The sequence below is a fragment of the Schistocerca gregaria genome, unplaced genomic scaffold, assembly GCF_023897955.1.
Source record: "Schistocerca gregaria isolate iqSchGreg1 unplaced genomic scaffold, iqSchGreg1.2 ptg001234l, whole genome shotgun sequence".
Taxonomy (NCBI): Eukaryota; Metazoa; Arthropoda; class Insecta; order Orthoptera; family Acrididae; genus Schistocerca; species Schistocerca gregaria.
Genome location: NW_026062553.1, coordinates 48740 through 63404, shown reverse-complemented (window position 1 = coordinate 63404; position 14665 = coordinate 48740). Strand labels below are relative to the sequence as shown.

At 42.5% G+C, this 14665-nt stretch overlaps 3 protein-coding genes and 1 long non-coding RNA gene across 5 annotated transcripts; 2 read left to right on the top strand and 2 right to left on the bottom strand.

Annotated features, from left to right (window-relative positions):
• Positions 1-1981: 1981 nt before the first annotated feature.
• On the bottom strand, positions 1982-4231 carry LOC126329973 (aarF domain-containing protein kinase 1-like). Its single transcript, XM_049996258.1, has 4 exons — positions 4006-4231; positions 3776-3940; positions 3411-3703; positions 1982-3270 (listed from the first exon to the last, which is right to left on the bottom strand). The coding sequence occupies exons 1-4, from the start codon at positions 4135-4137 to the stop codon at positions 2190-2192; spliced, it is 1671 nt and encodes a 556-aa protein (XP_049852215.1). The 5' UTR covers positions 4138-4231; the 3' UTR covers positions 1982-2189.
• A 110-nt stretch (positions 4232-4341) lies between these two features.
• On the top strand, positions 4342-5729 carry LOC126329974 (uncharacterized). The gene is made up of 3 exons (XR_007562623.1): positions 4342-4429; positions 4580-4682; positions 4774-5729. It is a non-coding gene; the product is annotated as an uncharacterized LOC126329974 (long non-coding RNA).
• Positions 5730-5999: 270 nt separating this feature from the next.
• Positions 6000-12241, top strand: LOC126329972 (riboflavin biosynthesis protein RibD-like). 2 transcript variants are annotated; one of them, XM_049996256.1, is made up of 3 exons: positions 6000-7879; positions 8003-8127; positions 8394-12241. In XM_049996256.1, exon 1 carries the CDS (start codon positions 6019-6021, stop codon positions 7774-7776), a length of 1758 nt encoding a protein of 585 aa, XP_049852213.1. In that variant the 5' UTR covers positions 6000-6018; the 3' UTR covers positions 7777-7879; positions 8003-8127; positions 8394-12241. Both variants share the same exon structure in this region, with proteins under 2 accessions (XP_049852213.1, XP_049852214.1).
• Positions 11994-14632, bottom strand: LOC126329970 (uncharacterized). Its single transcript, XM_049996253.1, has 2 exons — positions 14060-14632; positions 11994-14004 (listed from the first exon to the last, which is right to left on the bottom strand). Exons 1-2 carry the CDS (start codon positions 14630-14632, stop codon positions 12241-12243), a joined length of 2337 nt encoding a protein of 778 aa, XP_049852210.1. The 3' UTR covers positions 11994-12240.
• Positions 14633-14665: the final 33 nt, after the last annotated feature.

The window sequence follows — 14665 nt, the reverse complement described above, 5'->3', positions numbered from 1 at the left end:
ACATTTGATGTCATTCATCGTTCACCAGTTTTGGGCCCCTCTTATTAGATAAAAAAAAAAAAAGGCCACTGCCAACCTGAAAGCGCAAAGCTCAAATCTGAATAGTATAAATGCAAAAGAATTCACACAAATACTCCAGAGATCGCATAGAAAAAAATGCCTCTAAGTCGGCGTTTATAAGACAATCACTAATAATTCTGGTATAACTCACCTAGCATAATCACCATTAGTAAGTGTATGTTTTAGAATAACAAATAAAGATCTTAAATTTCACATTTGTTCAACCAAGTATAATTTGTTAACGCTATACGAAAGTTTTCCATCTAAATCAATATTGCGGATGATACTTAAGGTTTTTTGACGATATTGTCAAACATTTATATAGAGTTTTAGTCAAAAAGAGACAACTCAAAAAAAATGGCTGCAGTTACCATTCAGAACCCGTAGCATCACCTGATAACAGGCCATACAAGCTTCTTACTTCGGCATTTGGGCTACTAAGCTTCGCCAATTAAAAAGTAAGGAGAGTCAGCGCTCAACAGCAAAAATGCGTTCAATACTACCTAACCTACCATCCAACACCATAACCTAGACAATATTGATCTGGAATACATGTATTTTCGGGGAGCTTCATAAGCTTTGGAAACCTTTCAACAAGTTCAGTGAAAAAAACCGTCTGAACGTTACGTGCTATCACCAATTGAGGTGTAAAAATAATCGAAAGACACATAAATAAAATTGCCTTCATAATGGTACGTATATCAAGAGCCGTAAGCATTGACAATAAGCAAAGATACAAAAAATTATAAAACAACGATGAATATAAAAATCAGATCTTTGAAATAAAAAAAAAAGCAATATAAGGCACATATTCACGCCGTGTTAAATAAATGACAATGTACGTATTCAAGCGCTGTAATAACTGCCAAGAAAAATATTTTAGTCTAATTTAATTGCAACATTTCATAACTTATTGTGTCCTGGAACTACAAAATGATCTCCTATTTGTTACGCGCTGAATCCAAACATTCTGTAATATATTTGCGCAAAAACAGACGGGTTGTAATAATAGAAACTGACATAACCATAATATGTTAGTGCGCCGAGTTCCTAAAAAAAGCAATTCTATATCAAAATTTTTTGTTGTGATCAGCTGTTAAAAAAATGATCATGAATATACAATGCACGCTTAAATTCAGTGTACTAAAGCTATTTAGAAATTTTGCCAGTATAAACCCTTTGGCGAAATTGATAAAAATTTTACAGACCAGATTTTTTTTAAAAGAAGATATTTTTTCACACATTTTGCATTAGAGGGTTAGGCAAAAAAAAACTCCATCAGACTCTACCGACTCGCATAGGTACCTTACAAAAGAGTATGGGACACGAAAGAGTATGGGACACACTGATGATACAAATTTTTGTAAAAATTATTTTAACATTCTTTCAGAATAGCTCTGCAGTATTCTTTAGTCTGAAAAAAGCTACAAGTGACAATGGCAGAGATAAAAAATAGAAGTTGCTGAAGAAACTGCAGGAATGTCGATAAATAAGATTTTATAAAATGAGTTTAGATTTCCAAAAGTTGGTCTTGTCCAGGAGTCGCGACAAAGCAAATTTTTATTGGCAAGTAAAGACCCCGGATTTCAGGGAAAAAATCGCCACAGCAAGAAAGATGTGCAGAAAGTCGACATGTATATCGAGATGTTGAAAACAGCAGAAACCAGCTCGTAAAAAAATGGTACACTTAAATATCCAAATTTTAAAACAACAAAGAAGTTATGGCGGATGGAAGAGATTTTAAATTGACGACAACGAATGCTTCAAAAAATTAAACGAGCACATAGAAATATTGCAATGCTGGATATAAAGACGACAAAATATTGCAAAAATCAGCCGAGACACAATAGACTAACGCCATTTATTTCGAGCATTTTTCAGGCATCTGTCGATTTTCTTATAGAAGATAACACCACAGGAATAGAGAAGTTGTCTTAATTCTTGACATAGCATCCCAAAAAAGAAATGAGGAAATTCAGCTTGAAATCAGAGAGGAGAAAAATCACCCTACAAAATCGCCACAATAACGCAATAAAGAACAGAACGACCGTATATCTTTAGAGCGCCACATTCTTGTCGTTTGACGAGTGCATGGAAATCAGGAAAACGCAGGCTTTAATGTACAGAAATTATTTTTGCAATACAAAAATAGGTCGTAAAAATAGAATCCAGCTGAAAATCCAGAACTTGATGCGGAGTGCCCATCGTTCCCAATGTGTTTCGATGAACACCCAGATTCCAGATTTTTTATCGGATTTATTACGAATTAAGGATTGACATGCCTGAGTTGTAGCGAGCAGAGCCGATACAGGACAGTTTCCAAGTTGGCGATTGATGACGCGTAAAAGATCGTTCGTCTTGAGCAACAGAAGAAGGGACGAAGGGACGTTCCCTAAGATAAAGGTGATGTCTATAGCTCGATCGATCACCTGAGATTTAATAAATCTGACTTCACTAACATCCATATCAGAATACAAGGCGGTTGATATGCTGCCCCAAGAGCGAGCTGTAATAATTGATGCAAATAGACGATAATCGGTGACGCCCATTCTTCTGGCGCTTTCTGCCATGGCATCCTCGTCTTGTCTCAAGATTGCCATCCAAAGTTTAGCGTAGTCCAAACAAAAATCTTCTGAATATCTACGATACAGACCATTATCTAACAAGCATATTTCTATTTTGTGCGGATTTCGTTCAGTCTTACGAACGAGGATATTGCCTGGATGCGGATCACAATGAACAAACCGATGTTTGAATATTTGCTCGGTAAAAATACGATTCAGCTGAGCACAGATAGCCAATGGATTTGCGTTCATTTCCTTGAGTCCGGCCATATCACAAATGTGCTTTCCTTCAATCCATTCCATGATCAAAGTGCGCCTGGTAGCAGAATAGATTTCTGGAATATGAAAATATTGATCATTCTTAAACAATTCTCTCATCGTATTGGCATTTTCCGCTTCGTAGAGAAAATCAAGCTCCAAAGGCAGGTTGTTTTCAAATTCCCTTACCAGCCATTGAAGTTTAAACTGCGGAAAAATAAAACTTATGACTCGTGTGATGAAGTCAATTGTCTTGATGTCACTATTACATAATTCACCAACATCTGGAAATTGAACTTTGACAGCACAAGGTTTCTTATCGACGACTGCATAGTGTACCTGTGCAATAGACGCCGCCGCAACTGGAGTAGGATCAATGTAGTCAAAGCTAACATAAAAGTAAGCTTGAGAACGAAAAACAACAATAGAGAAGCAGCAATAATGAAATCTGTCATCCTTACAACTCTGCATCAAAAGAAAACACGGTTGTAAGGTGTATACAAAAAAACTCGCTCGTAGAAAACGTACTAAACAGAAGGTCTGACTCCCAACTCTTTCTCCAAAACTTCTTCAATGACGTCATAACTACGAGTAGAGGCATTTGAGTGGAGCCGAGACATAGCTCTACAATATTCTGGTGGCAACAGATGGGTCAAAGATGACATGTGTTGTCCACACTTGACGTAAATTCCACCTTGTCTTTGAAAAAGCCCTACCAGGGTTTCTGCAGAGCGGGCATGAATCAAGCTAATTTGTTTATCCAGCTCATTACCTGAAAGAAAAAGAGTAGAAATTTTGTAGTCGGCTGATATTTTAGTACACTTTTCGTATAAAAGAGCTGATCAGTACACAATGCAATTCTAAAATGTTTCACATGCAACGAGACAACATACAGCCCAAATCGATCTAAAAAACCGGGTCGTTGAAAGAAAGATGGCTCTCCCCTCATATTTTTGATAGGCAGCTACAAACGTAGTAGCCAAAAAAGCACCTGTGGCAGCTCGCAAAAGATACCCCCGAGTAGTTTTTTTAATAGCAAATAAAACAGTAGTAGACGCCTGAAATCCAAAAAAGGTCAGTATGCACAAGGTTGATTCAAAAAAACTATGTGCACGAAACATACTTTTTCTCTCCTCGAAGTAGTTTGTCGAACAGGAGGCTGAGTAACCAAAAATTTCGGGAAAGAATTATTGAATTTCTTTTTACTTTTCAGGTTTTTCCTGACCCAATCCTTCACGAAAGGCCAGGAATGCATGAGGATATCTCTAATTAGAGAAAAATGAGAGTTTCTTATAAAAACAATAAGGCTTTTAATAAGCCAAAATTTTTTTAAACATTATGCATTCTGAATTCTAGTTTTTGCTCATCCACCTTATTCTTTCTTCCCTTGAGGCACTTTTCCCCAAAATTTTTACATCCTACAATAAGTTGACGCTCAAAAAGACGCTGCTATTTTTGAACAAATGTTAGAGCGTGTAGCTTACATGCAGACACTTGTTAGGGCAGCCTATACTAACCAGCTCAGAAAGAATCCAAAAATGACAAAAGTACGCCCATCTTAAGCATCAGTTTTTTAATTTGGTATTCACTGGATGAAATAGCAGATAGCGCCTGATCTACCTGCTCTAAATCCTTTCAAAATGCTATTGGCTTAATGACATTTGTAAAAAGCTCACGCATATTTTTACACTCCATAGTCTGTCACCTCAGCATTTTGTACAGCGCTTGGAAATTTGATTGCCCAACTATTACAAAACACTAAGCTATCAGACCTAGACATCATTGGTACTGCAAAGTATTGTACGTTCTGACCTGCAACTGTAAAAAAAAAAAGAACGGCTCAGAGCAACAAAGAGTAAAACTCAAAAACTCGCTAATGTGTTCTTTCCAGCTAGTTTTGGCTTTATAAGCGCTCAAATAATTCACGCTTGGTACAAACTACTTGAAAAGTATACTAGCAACCTACGCTATGCATTGCTCATTCAGCTATTCTTGGACCAAGCTATTTTTTCTCCTATCTACTTTGTCATCTATTACACTTATATGAGCCTATTGAATAAAAATTTACGTTCGCTTCCCTCAAAGCTGGCCAATGAACTAATTCCCGTCTCCATAGCATCCGCGAAGTTATGGATTCCGGTGCAATTTATCACTTTCAAGTACATACCTCAAGAATTTCGTATACTGTGGGGTAACCTTATCGCAATGATCTGGAATATCTACTTTTGCATGAGAGAGAAACAAAAGGCTTCATGAAAATTCAGGAATTGCTTAAAGAATAATAGGACGTCATCATCTCTAACAGAAATAGAAACACAAGGCATGGCAAAATTGTTCTACTTTTTCTTGTTTAAAAAAATTCTCTATTTTGATCTGCTTGAATAGATACGATAGGTTGAGAAGAGACATATCTGCCCTTTTTTTGTTGAAAAAAATCTGCTTGAGATGACTCTTTTTTCCAATAACACCAAAAAAAGTGCGAAAGAAAGACTCTGCCTACGTGTAGGTTCTCTTATATGTTTATAGCAATTTACCTTTTTTCAACATCCACACGTTTTAACGAGTAAAAAGGATGTTGCAGCCACACACGCTCATCTGGGCCAGAGGCACACTTCAGGTTGGACGCGTTGAAGCCACCCTCGCCGGTGCAATAGCTGCGAGTGCGTTGAACACTTTATGTGAAAAGAATAGGTCAAGAGTGCTCGCCAAATCTCGAGATCGGAATGTATTGTCCTCTATTCGTCAAAGACGAAAAGACAAAGGCTGAACGAGATTTAGACTAATAGACTATTTGTATTCTAAATAAAAGGCAACGTTCTGTACGACATGCCTATGAAATCAGAAAAATAATTACCATTGCTATGAGGGGAACAAGGGAGCGTATATATGGCATTCGCACATTTATGTCCGTATACATATCCAGTATAAACATACACGAATCTATTCTTGACTTCAATTTTTTGAGTGGTAGAATCTGGAGATTACGAGGAAACACTGATTGTCATATCTGCAAGGAGGGGCGAATTCAAAATGCAGAACGACGGGTGGTAGAAAGGAATCTACCAGATGGATTGAGAGTTTATAAAAATGACTATATTTTTTTAGACGATTAAAATTTTTTTTACTTTGGTACAAGATGGTATTCACAGGGCTGATCCAAAGCGTCGGAAAGGCGGTGTTCGACGCTAAAAGGAACCTACTGTATGTTCTGAATAGTTCGGAAAATTGGTCGGATATTAAGAATGGAGACAGTGTAGCCATCAATGGATGCTGCTTGACTGTGGTCGAAACGAAATCAAACGTGGTTGTTTTCTTTTTGATGGAGGAGTCTAGATCGCTCGTCAACCTGGCTCACTTGACTTCGGATGCAAAGGATGAAAAGGAAATATTGAAGCTGTTGGAGGACCAGAGTTACGAGGTGTATGTAAATATAGAGAAGTCGCTCAAGACAGGTGAGTACATGGGAGGACATGTTGTGTACGGGCACGTAGACGGCATGGCATCTGTTCTAGAAATAAGTGAACGTGAGGATGGTAGTCGTTGGATTTGGATAGATTTAGGGACTATACCCAACAGCGAAGGACTGTTGGTTCACAAGGGTTGCATTGCGTTGGATGGGATCTCGCTGACAGTTGCAGAGGTGAAGAAGACAAGAATTCGAGTGTCGATTATTCCGTACACATTGCAAGTAACTCGACTGCGCTGGATTCAAGTTGGAGATTGGCTGAACGTGGAATTCGATCAGATATTGAAGCAGAAGTTGTGCCAAAAAAAGAAGAAAATAGAGGTGGACAAGAAGTGGATGCTACGGGCCATTAATTTAGGAAATAGAGCAAGGAGCACAGCACCACCGAATCCATGGGTAGGGTGCGTGATGACAGACGGATACGGAAACTTTCTGGGTGAGGGATACCATAAAAAGGCAGGAGAAGGTCATGCAGAAGTGAAGGCCATAGAAGATGTCATTTCAAGAGGAAAAGAAAAAGAGTTAGAAGGTGCGACATGTTATGTAACGTTGGAGCCGTGTTGCCATTTTGGGAGGACTCCACCATGTTCTGATTTGTTGTTGAAGTACAAGGTAGCACGTGTCGTGGTAGCAATTGAGGATCCGGATGAGAGGGTTGCAGGAAAGGGGTTGAAGAAGCTAAGAGAGGCTGGCATACAAGCAGAGGTAGGCGTATGCAAAGAAAAGGCCATAAAGTCCCTTACACCATACTTATACCACCGAAGGACGGGGCTACCATGGGTGGTATTAAAGATCGCGAGCAGCCTGGATGGAAAAATCGCAGCGGCGGATGGAAGCAGCAAGTGGATAACGAAGAGCGAAGCCAGAATTGACGCGCATATAAGGTTTCGAAGCAGATCCCAAGCCATTATTGTCGGAAGCAATACTGCCCATATTGATAATCCGAGTTTAACAACACGTCATTTCGATGCATATACAGATTTGAAGGCATATAAGCAGCCAATTCGGGTAGTCCTAGGTTCTCGAATTTCCTTAAAAGGTAATTTGTTAGATACAAGTGTAGCGCCTACTGTCATATTTACGACTCCTGATGCAGAAATTGCAGATGAGTATTCAAAATGCGTAGAAGTTTTTAGAGTATCGCGTGGGGAAGATGGACACGTAAGTTTCGAAGAAGTGCTACTAGAACTAGGAAAAAGGGGCGTTGTTCAAGCTCTGGTTGAAGGAGGTGCATTTTTAGAAAGCCAATTACTAAAAAAAGGTAAAATAAATAAGCTCGTTATTTACCAAAGTCCCATAATTTTAGGCTCAACTGGTATCTCGTGGAGCAAAGCTGAGAGAGAAAAGAATATTTCTGATAATAAAGCGACGCTGAGGCTATCAAAGCTATCACACATAGATGATGATGTTTGCATAGAATACGTCTAGAGTATCAAAAAAAATATATATAAAATTGTAAATTACTGGTTCACATCAGTACGATTTATGGATGGTATTCCAAGTAGCTATGGAGGATGAATATTTGTTTTCTGTACGATGCATTGGCGGCGATATCTCTGCCTTTTTGTGCATATGCGACGTATCATGGATATAGGCGCATATAGCCTTTTCTGTAATAAACGCTACCCTCGTCTCTTAACTCTTTTTTTTTCAGCCCAATAACATATTCGCAGTGGAGCCGTGGCTCTTCGAGCCATTTAAATATGGTCTAAAGTCTGGAAAGGTCAAGCAAATCAAATCTCTTGATGACTTTTCGGGTGGAAAATCATTAACTCTGAGGTAAGTCACACACATCCTATACGCACCCGTTTCGCAGGTCAAGTCCTATCGCGCTCAAACATCTCGCTCGGAGGAGGATCGCGTTTGACGCAAACTCTAGGAGATGTTGGATTTTTTTTTACGCGAGAGTTTTGGACATTCGGCGGGTGTACGATTTATTTACCGGGTTTGACGCCCATCGTATACTGTGTCAGTACTTATTCATACCAACATGATACGCGAAAAGAGGAGGGGGATGAACGGTTATTAATTTGTGTTTTTTTTAGCTTGTCTTGGTACTTTATTGCTTTTTATGGAAATAACGACACTTTGATCGGGTCTGTCAGCACGTCCAACGTGAAATTGAGTCACGGAAACAGAGAGGGGGTGTTTGAAATCGCCAACTCTGGTGTGAGCTATCTCGTTCAAGTAACCTCAGAAGAGGAAAAATCGCAATGGATCGACTCGATCTGCATTATCCTGCAACTCCGAAAAATTCCACAATACCATCCTATGATTACTTATTGTAAAGACATCGTAGCTCGTGTCATCAACCTTCGTTTCATCTCGTCCAACCTAACGCACCACCTGAACCGGGTGTCAGCGGCGTGTATCTCAATGCTTATGGCCGTTTTAATACAGGATCCGAAAGAGCGCCAGAGCAAGGTCAGACGTGTCGTCAAGGATTTTTCTAGAGAACTCGTCAACTTACGTGACAAAAATCAGAAATTCGAGTCTTCATTCTACTTTCTAGAAGACATGGCCGTTTCTATACGAAGCCTTATGGAGATAGCCTTGAACGAAAAGATGGACATCACCTCTTTTTTCAAGGGTAGCAGCAGTCCATCTCCGAACGACGGTTCGTTCGGGAATTATATTTCGATGCTGAACTCGTGTCCGTTTACAGAAAACTCATCTGATATCGCATCTTTCAGTCCAGGGACCCCGTATCTCGAAGATCAGTCGGTCACCTCTCTTTCATCCCTCTTAAAAACGATTGACATGTCCGACGCACCGATGAAAGAAATATACCTACAGAAGGAAAACGTTATAGAGAGAACTAAAAGTATCCGTCGCCTACTTCTTCAGGGCATCGAATCCCTCGAGAACAGAGACCGGTACCTTTTTCAAATGGTTACCGCTCAGGCACATCGAGAATTTACTGAATTACACGAAGGGATTAAGGTCTTGGGTGGCATCTTCAACTCTAACTTCACTGCTGAACTCAAATCAATTTCCACAGATTTGCAGAATCATTGGGCGGACGCCATTCAGCTTCTCGTAGGCTCTTTCAACTCTGATTTGAAAGACACGTTTGTGTACTACATTAAGGAAAACGTATTAGATATATGTTCTAAAATAGCCAACTACGAGACAAGTTTTGAAAATGTGATGGCCACGGCTCTAGAATACATGAAGAATGAAAAAGAAGCGAACTCGGTACTCGAGTTTTTTAATTCTGCCTGCTCTGACATTTCCTTCAAGCTGTCTTTAGACAGCAACCTTCTAAGAATCATTCAGCTACTCCAAAAAGAGGTACTAGCTCCTTGTCAGAAGTTTTTTCACCTTTCCAGCAATATGAATAAATCTCAGATAGACAATTTGAAGCAGACATTGCTGAATGCAAAAAGGTCGCTCAGTCAGATTCGGAAGGAAGAGACTTCTAACGCGGCCACCAGAATTCAAAAGAATAGAAATTTTATTTCGAATACGATTTCTATCATTGAAGAATTCATAAATAATGTGATGTCCTACGTCGAAATACTGTCTGGAGACAATAACACGTCGTTTTTAAGAGAATTCCGTTTATCGCTAATGCGGCTGCATGAAGGACTACTGCCTTTATTGGAAGATGCCAATGAGGAATCAAGTACTTCGTTCGCCTCGTCGTCGTACAATAGAAAGAGTCAAATGATATGCGGTTCGAAGAACCAGAACGATTCCCTCGATGAAGGGTCCCTCCCTCGACCAAAGTGGGTCTCGAAAACGTCGAAGTCGCTGGGAAGCCGCTATTTTATCAGAGATAACATCAGCAATTCGTTTGCTTTTCTGAGCCACAACAAAAAATCACCCAAATTGGCTGATTCGATTAATATTCCAAAAACTGGATCCAGAGAGAGTCCAGAGAGTTCCTCATATTCGAGTAATGACACGATTGAAACAAGAACATCGTCCTCTGATGGAATTGGAATTTCTACTGAAAACAATATCAATGGCGATTTAGATACACAGGTCTATTTTGTACCGAATACGGCATTAGAGCCACTTGTTTTACCGAAATCGGCTAGTGTATGGCAGGTGCAAGAAGGAGATATTATGTACATCACTCCAAAGAGTGAACGGAGCGGTGGGCGAGTCACATCGGCTGAGAATAGTTTGGGGGCGAGCAGGATATGCAAATGTCGCTCAGAAAGCTCATTCATCACCGCAGCGGCTTCCTCTCCTGATATTTTGAGCCGAGCGTCGCCTCTTACGGAGTCACGCAGTATGAGCAAGCTGATGTTGAAATCGTTGAGCAAGAAGCCTACCAAAAAGGAGGTGGCCAGTGAGGAGATGCCGGGCGATTCGCTGCTGTACGCAGCCTCGATAAACAGGCTCATTGTGAAGCTAACCAGCGAGACTGAGGTTGACGTGGCGTTCGTGAACTGCTTTTTGGCTACTTACAGATCGTTCACAACTCCTGAAGAGCTTTGGATTAAGCTGATGGAACGGTACAACGTACCGCTTCCGTCGGTACAATCTGGTCTGTTGTATGAAAAGTACAACCAGAGCAAAATTATACCTATCAAGTTGCGAGTGGTGAACGTTATTGGGAAATGGCTCTTATCTGACAAGTGCATTAGTCCCACCTTGTTGAAGCACGTTGAGCATTTTATTAATTCGAACGTTGCCGCCGATTTTCCGGGTTTGAAAGAAAAAATACATGAAAAGCTGAAGCAGTCGATGGCGTACAAAGGTATCCAAGAGGAGCTCTCGAGCTCCATAGAAGAAGAAAGACACTATGTGCTGATAGGACGTGAGAAGTTTGAGTTGCAAGAAGTACATGTTACGCTAGAAAAAATGCAGTCGAGCGAGGGAATCGTCCCTATACATCAGATTTTGCTATTTGAGGAGTCTACGGAAGCGCACAAAATTGCGGAGCAAATGACGCTGATTGACTGGTGTATTTACAACTCGATCAGACGTTTGGACTTGCTGAACAAATCGTGGCTTTCTAACGGCGCGTCGTCAGGAAGTCCGTCATCCAAGGTAGGCACCATGATTTGGCGGTTCAATCAGGTTTCTTCCTGGGTTGCCAGCAACATTCTCTGGCAAAAGGATATTTTTAGTCGAGTAAAAGTCTATTCTAAGTTCATCAACGTGGCCAAGTGTTTGTTTGACATTAACAACTTCAACGGTGCTATGGCCATCGTCTCTGGCATCAATCAGTCATCCGTATACAGGCTGAGGCACACAGCATCGGAACTGTCGAAGAAGGACAAATTGATCCTGAATGATTTGATGGAGAAGCTGAGTTCGAAGAATTCGTTCAAAAATTGTCGGGGCATCATAAAAGCCTCGACGCCGCCTATACTTCCCTATTTAGGCATGTATCTAACAGACTTGACTTTTATTGAACAGGGAAACAAGGACATCGTCAACGGGCTGATCAATTTCCACAAGAGGCGACTTGTCTACCGCGTCTTAAGGGAAATTGAGCAGTACCAGTTGACGGCGTACAATATAGAACAAGACGCGAAATTATTTCCTTCTTTGCTAAAACTCACGACACTGAAAGAGGCGGATCTGTACAGCCTCTCTTTAATAAGAGAGCCTCAGGGTGCAGACAGATCGACCATCAGATAAGAAGGAGAGGCTCGCACCCCGGGTGCGGCTGTGCGGTTATAACACGAAAAATATTTTTATGATACGGTACAAATCATGTATCACCATATATGCCATGATATATATATATACATATTTGTCATGCACAAGCCATTTTATGTGTGCAGTATGCGTCTGTCGTACACAGGCAAGTGCATTGGCCGCGTACAATATCAATTCGGGAGACATAAAACTCGCGTAGTGCGCGTATGTTATACGTGTATACACACACGTATATATACGCGCACACGTACCTGAGAGATATCTCTTTTATATCGAGCCTCTGGGTTTCAGGTTGAGGGGGTGTTGTGAGAAGATGTCGTGAGCCTTTCGAACGAGGTGGTGGACGTCTTGTTTTGTGAAGTAGATGGCGGGGGCGTGTTGGATGAAACCCATCATGGATATCATGTCTTTTCCTAGGAGGTGGGGTCCCAGTTCGAGTAGATACGCGGTACAGACGCAGATATAGAATTCAGAGAATCCGCGGATGCCTTCGACGATACAGCTGTCCCACAGGCATATGAGGTTCTTGGTGGTTAGTTCGCGCGTGAACAGGCAGAGCATCCAACGGAAGGCGAAGTGGACGAACTCGAGTTCGTTATTGACGATGTGTTTGTAAAGGGTCGGGTCGAGTTTTCTGACGAGGGATTCCATGTGTGCCAACATGCTTTCGCTATAGACGCCTCCTCTGCTGAGTGTGTGGAAGGTTCCGATGTTTTTGAGCAGGATCGTGAGGCAGTGGTAGGTGTCTGGCTCGACGCACAGGAGGGCGGTTTGTAGGTCGTCGAGAGAAGGTAGCGAGCCGCGTTCGTCGCTGAGGTCGCCTAGACAGCAGTCAAGAAATACGACCAGGAGGATAGACGCCAGGTCGTTAAGGCCTTGATAGTAGGAGATGTGTTGGTTGGTGCAGGACCAGATGTAGAGGATACGTTCTAGAGTGTTTTGGATGGGTCTGGTGCAGAACAGGTTCAAGAAGTGGTCGGGGTGGGTGCGTGGGGTGTCGACGGTGACGAGGCCGAACATGAGGCGAGTAGAGCGCTTGATTGGATTTAGGTTGAAGAAGCGTTCGACGAGCTGAAGGTACTCAGATCTTCTTGATTTAAGACAGCGACACCGCTCGGACGCCTTTGTAGGGGTGTATCCTAGAAGCAGTTGCCAGACGAACGCGCGCATTCTTTTTGGAATGCCGTGTTGGCGGCAGATGGACTGGAGCTCTGGAATGTCGACCTCATCGCGGTACAGAATTTTTTGGATGTATTCTTTTGGGGAGGAGTGATTTAGATGCGAGTTTTTTTCGAAGCTGATGAAGTTGACGAGATGTGTTTTTTTTGCGTGTTGAGTGTGGAGACGCCTTGACAGAGGAGGAACATCAGGGTCAACTATGAGCCAATCGCAATCGATGTCTGTTTGTCGGGGTCTCGCTCTGCAGCCCAGCGAGCTCAACAGAGCGCACGGTTTGTGATCGAACACACTAGGGAAGGTGTATCGGAGGTTCCAGATGCTGTAGTCCAGGTGAGAAAATTGTTTGGCTTCAGAAACAAAAGACTGGGCGATCGAGACGCGGCTAAGCCAGACCAGGTCGTTATCATGGCATTCTATGACGGTATCGTCACAAATAGTCAATGATTCTAGAGAGTGAGTCGCAGATGAGCTGCCGACGCTTGTGGGGGGATAGGGATAGACGTCACCCCAGATTTGCTGGCCTGAAAGGTTGATTGTACTGATAGTTTGGCGGCGATCGGTGGTTTTGTCACCGAAAATTTTCGAGTTGCTGTCGCTCGGCGCGTCGTCTTTAATCTCAGTTTGCGAGTGCGGGCTGACGAAGGATCCGAAGCCCCGACGGTAGTTATGGCGGCGAGTCGCATCGAAGGACAGCTGTGGATAGACAAACGTGTACTCTTTTGACGGCTCTGCAGAAGAAAGCAAAGACGGCGCATTTGAAGGCTCTGTAGCGACCTTGTTTGCGCTCCCCGTATGCAGGTGGCTCGGGTAGATGACAGAGAGGCCCTGGTCGCAACCGTCCCCGAAGTAGACCTTCGCGAAGGTCAGCAAAGAGTCGACTTCTTGGAGGCGAAAAAAAAAAACGTACCGGAATCATCATGCCAGACGCTGGCTCTGTTGTCTGAGACGCACCAGAACCCACTCGTGGAATCGCGTCTGCGCCGTTGAGCGCGTCGGGACGGAGGCCTGTATCGACCCGCCCGCATCCATCCCCCTCGCCGCGCCAGTCTGGCGAAAACGATAGAGAGGGGTACTTGTTCGTTTGTTCTTTTGGTAGCGGCAACCTGGATGATCGAACAGGGCCCTCGGTAGCGAGATGGAGAGGTCTGCGACCAGAAGGCACCTGCTGAGACGGTCCAAGCGCGCCGCCACTCCCACCGCGCATCGGCTCCGACAAAGTCGCGGTTTCGGCACTCCTTGGAGATGGGTTGACGCGGTCAACTTCGTCGGCGGACGAAATCGACGGATAAATCGGGAAGTCCGCGCCAGAGGGTACGGACTGCGAACCAGAATTCGCGGACAAGTCCTGTATCAACGAAGTGACATCGTGACCATGAATGGACGGATAGAGATCTTTGATTGTAGAACCACTAACGGACAAATTACCCGAGCTCCAGGAATTAGGCGGCGAATCGACTCGGTCAGACGTGCTTCTTGACATCTGAGAGGAACGTCAAATATACACAAAAACAAA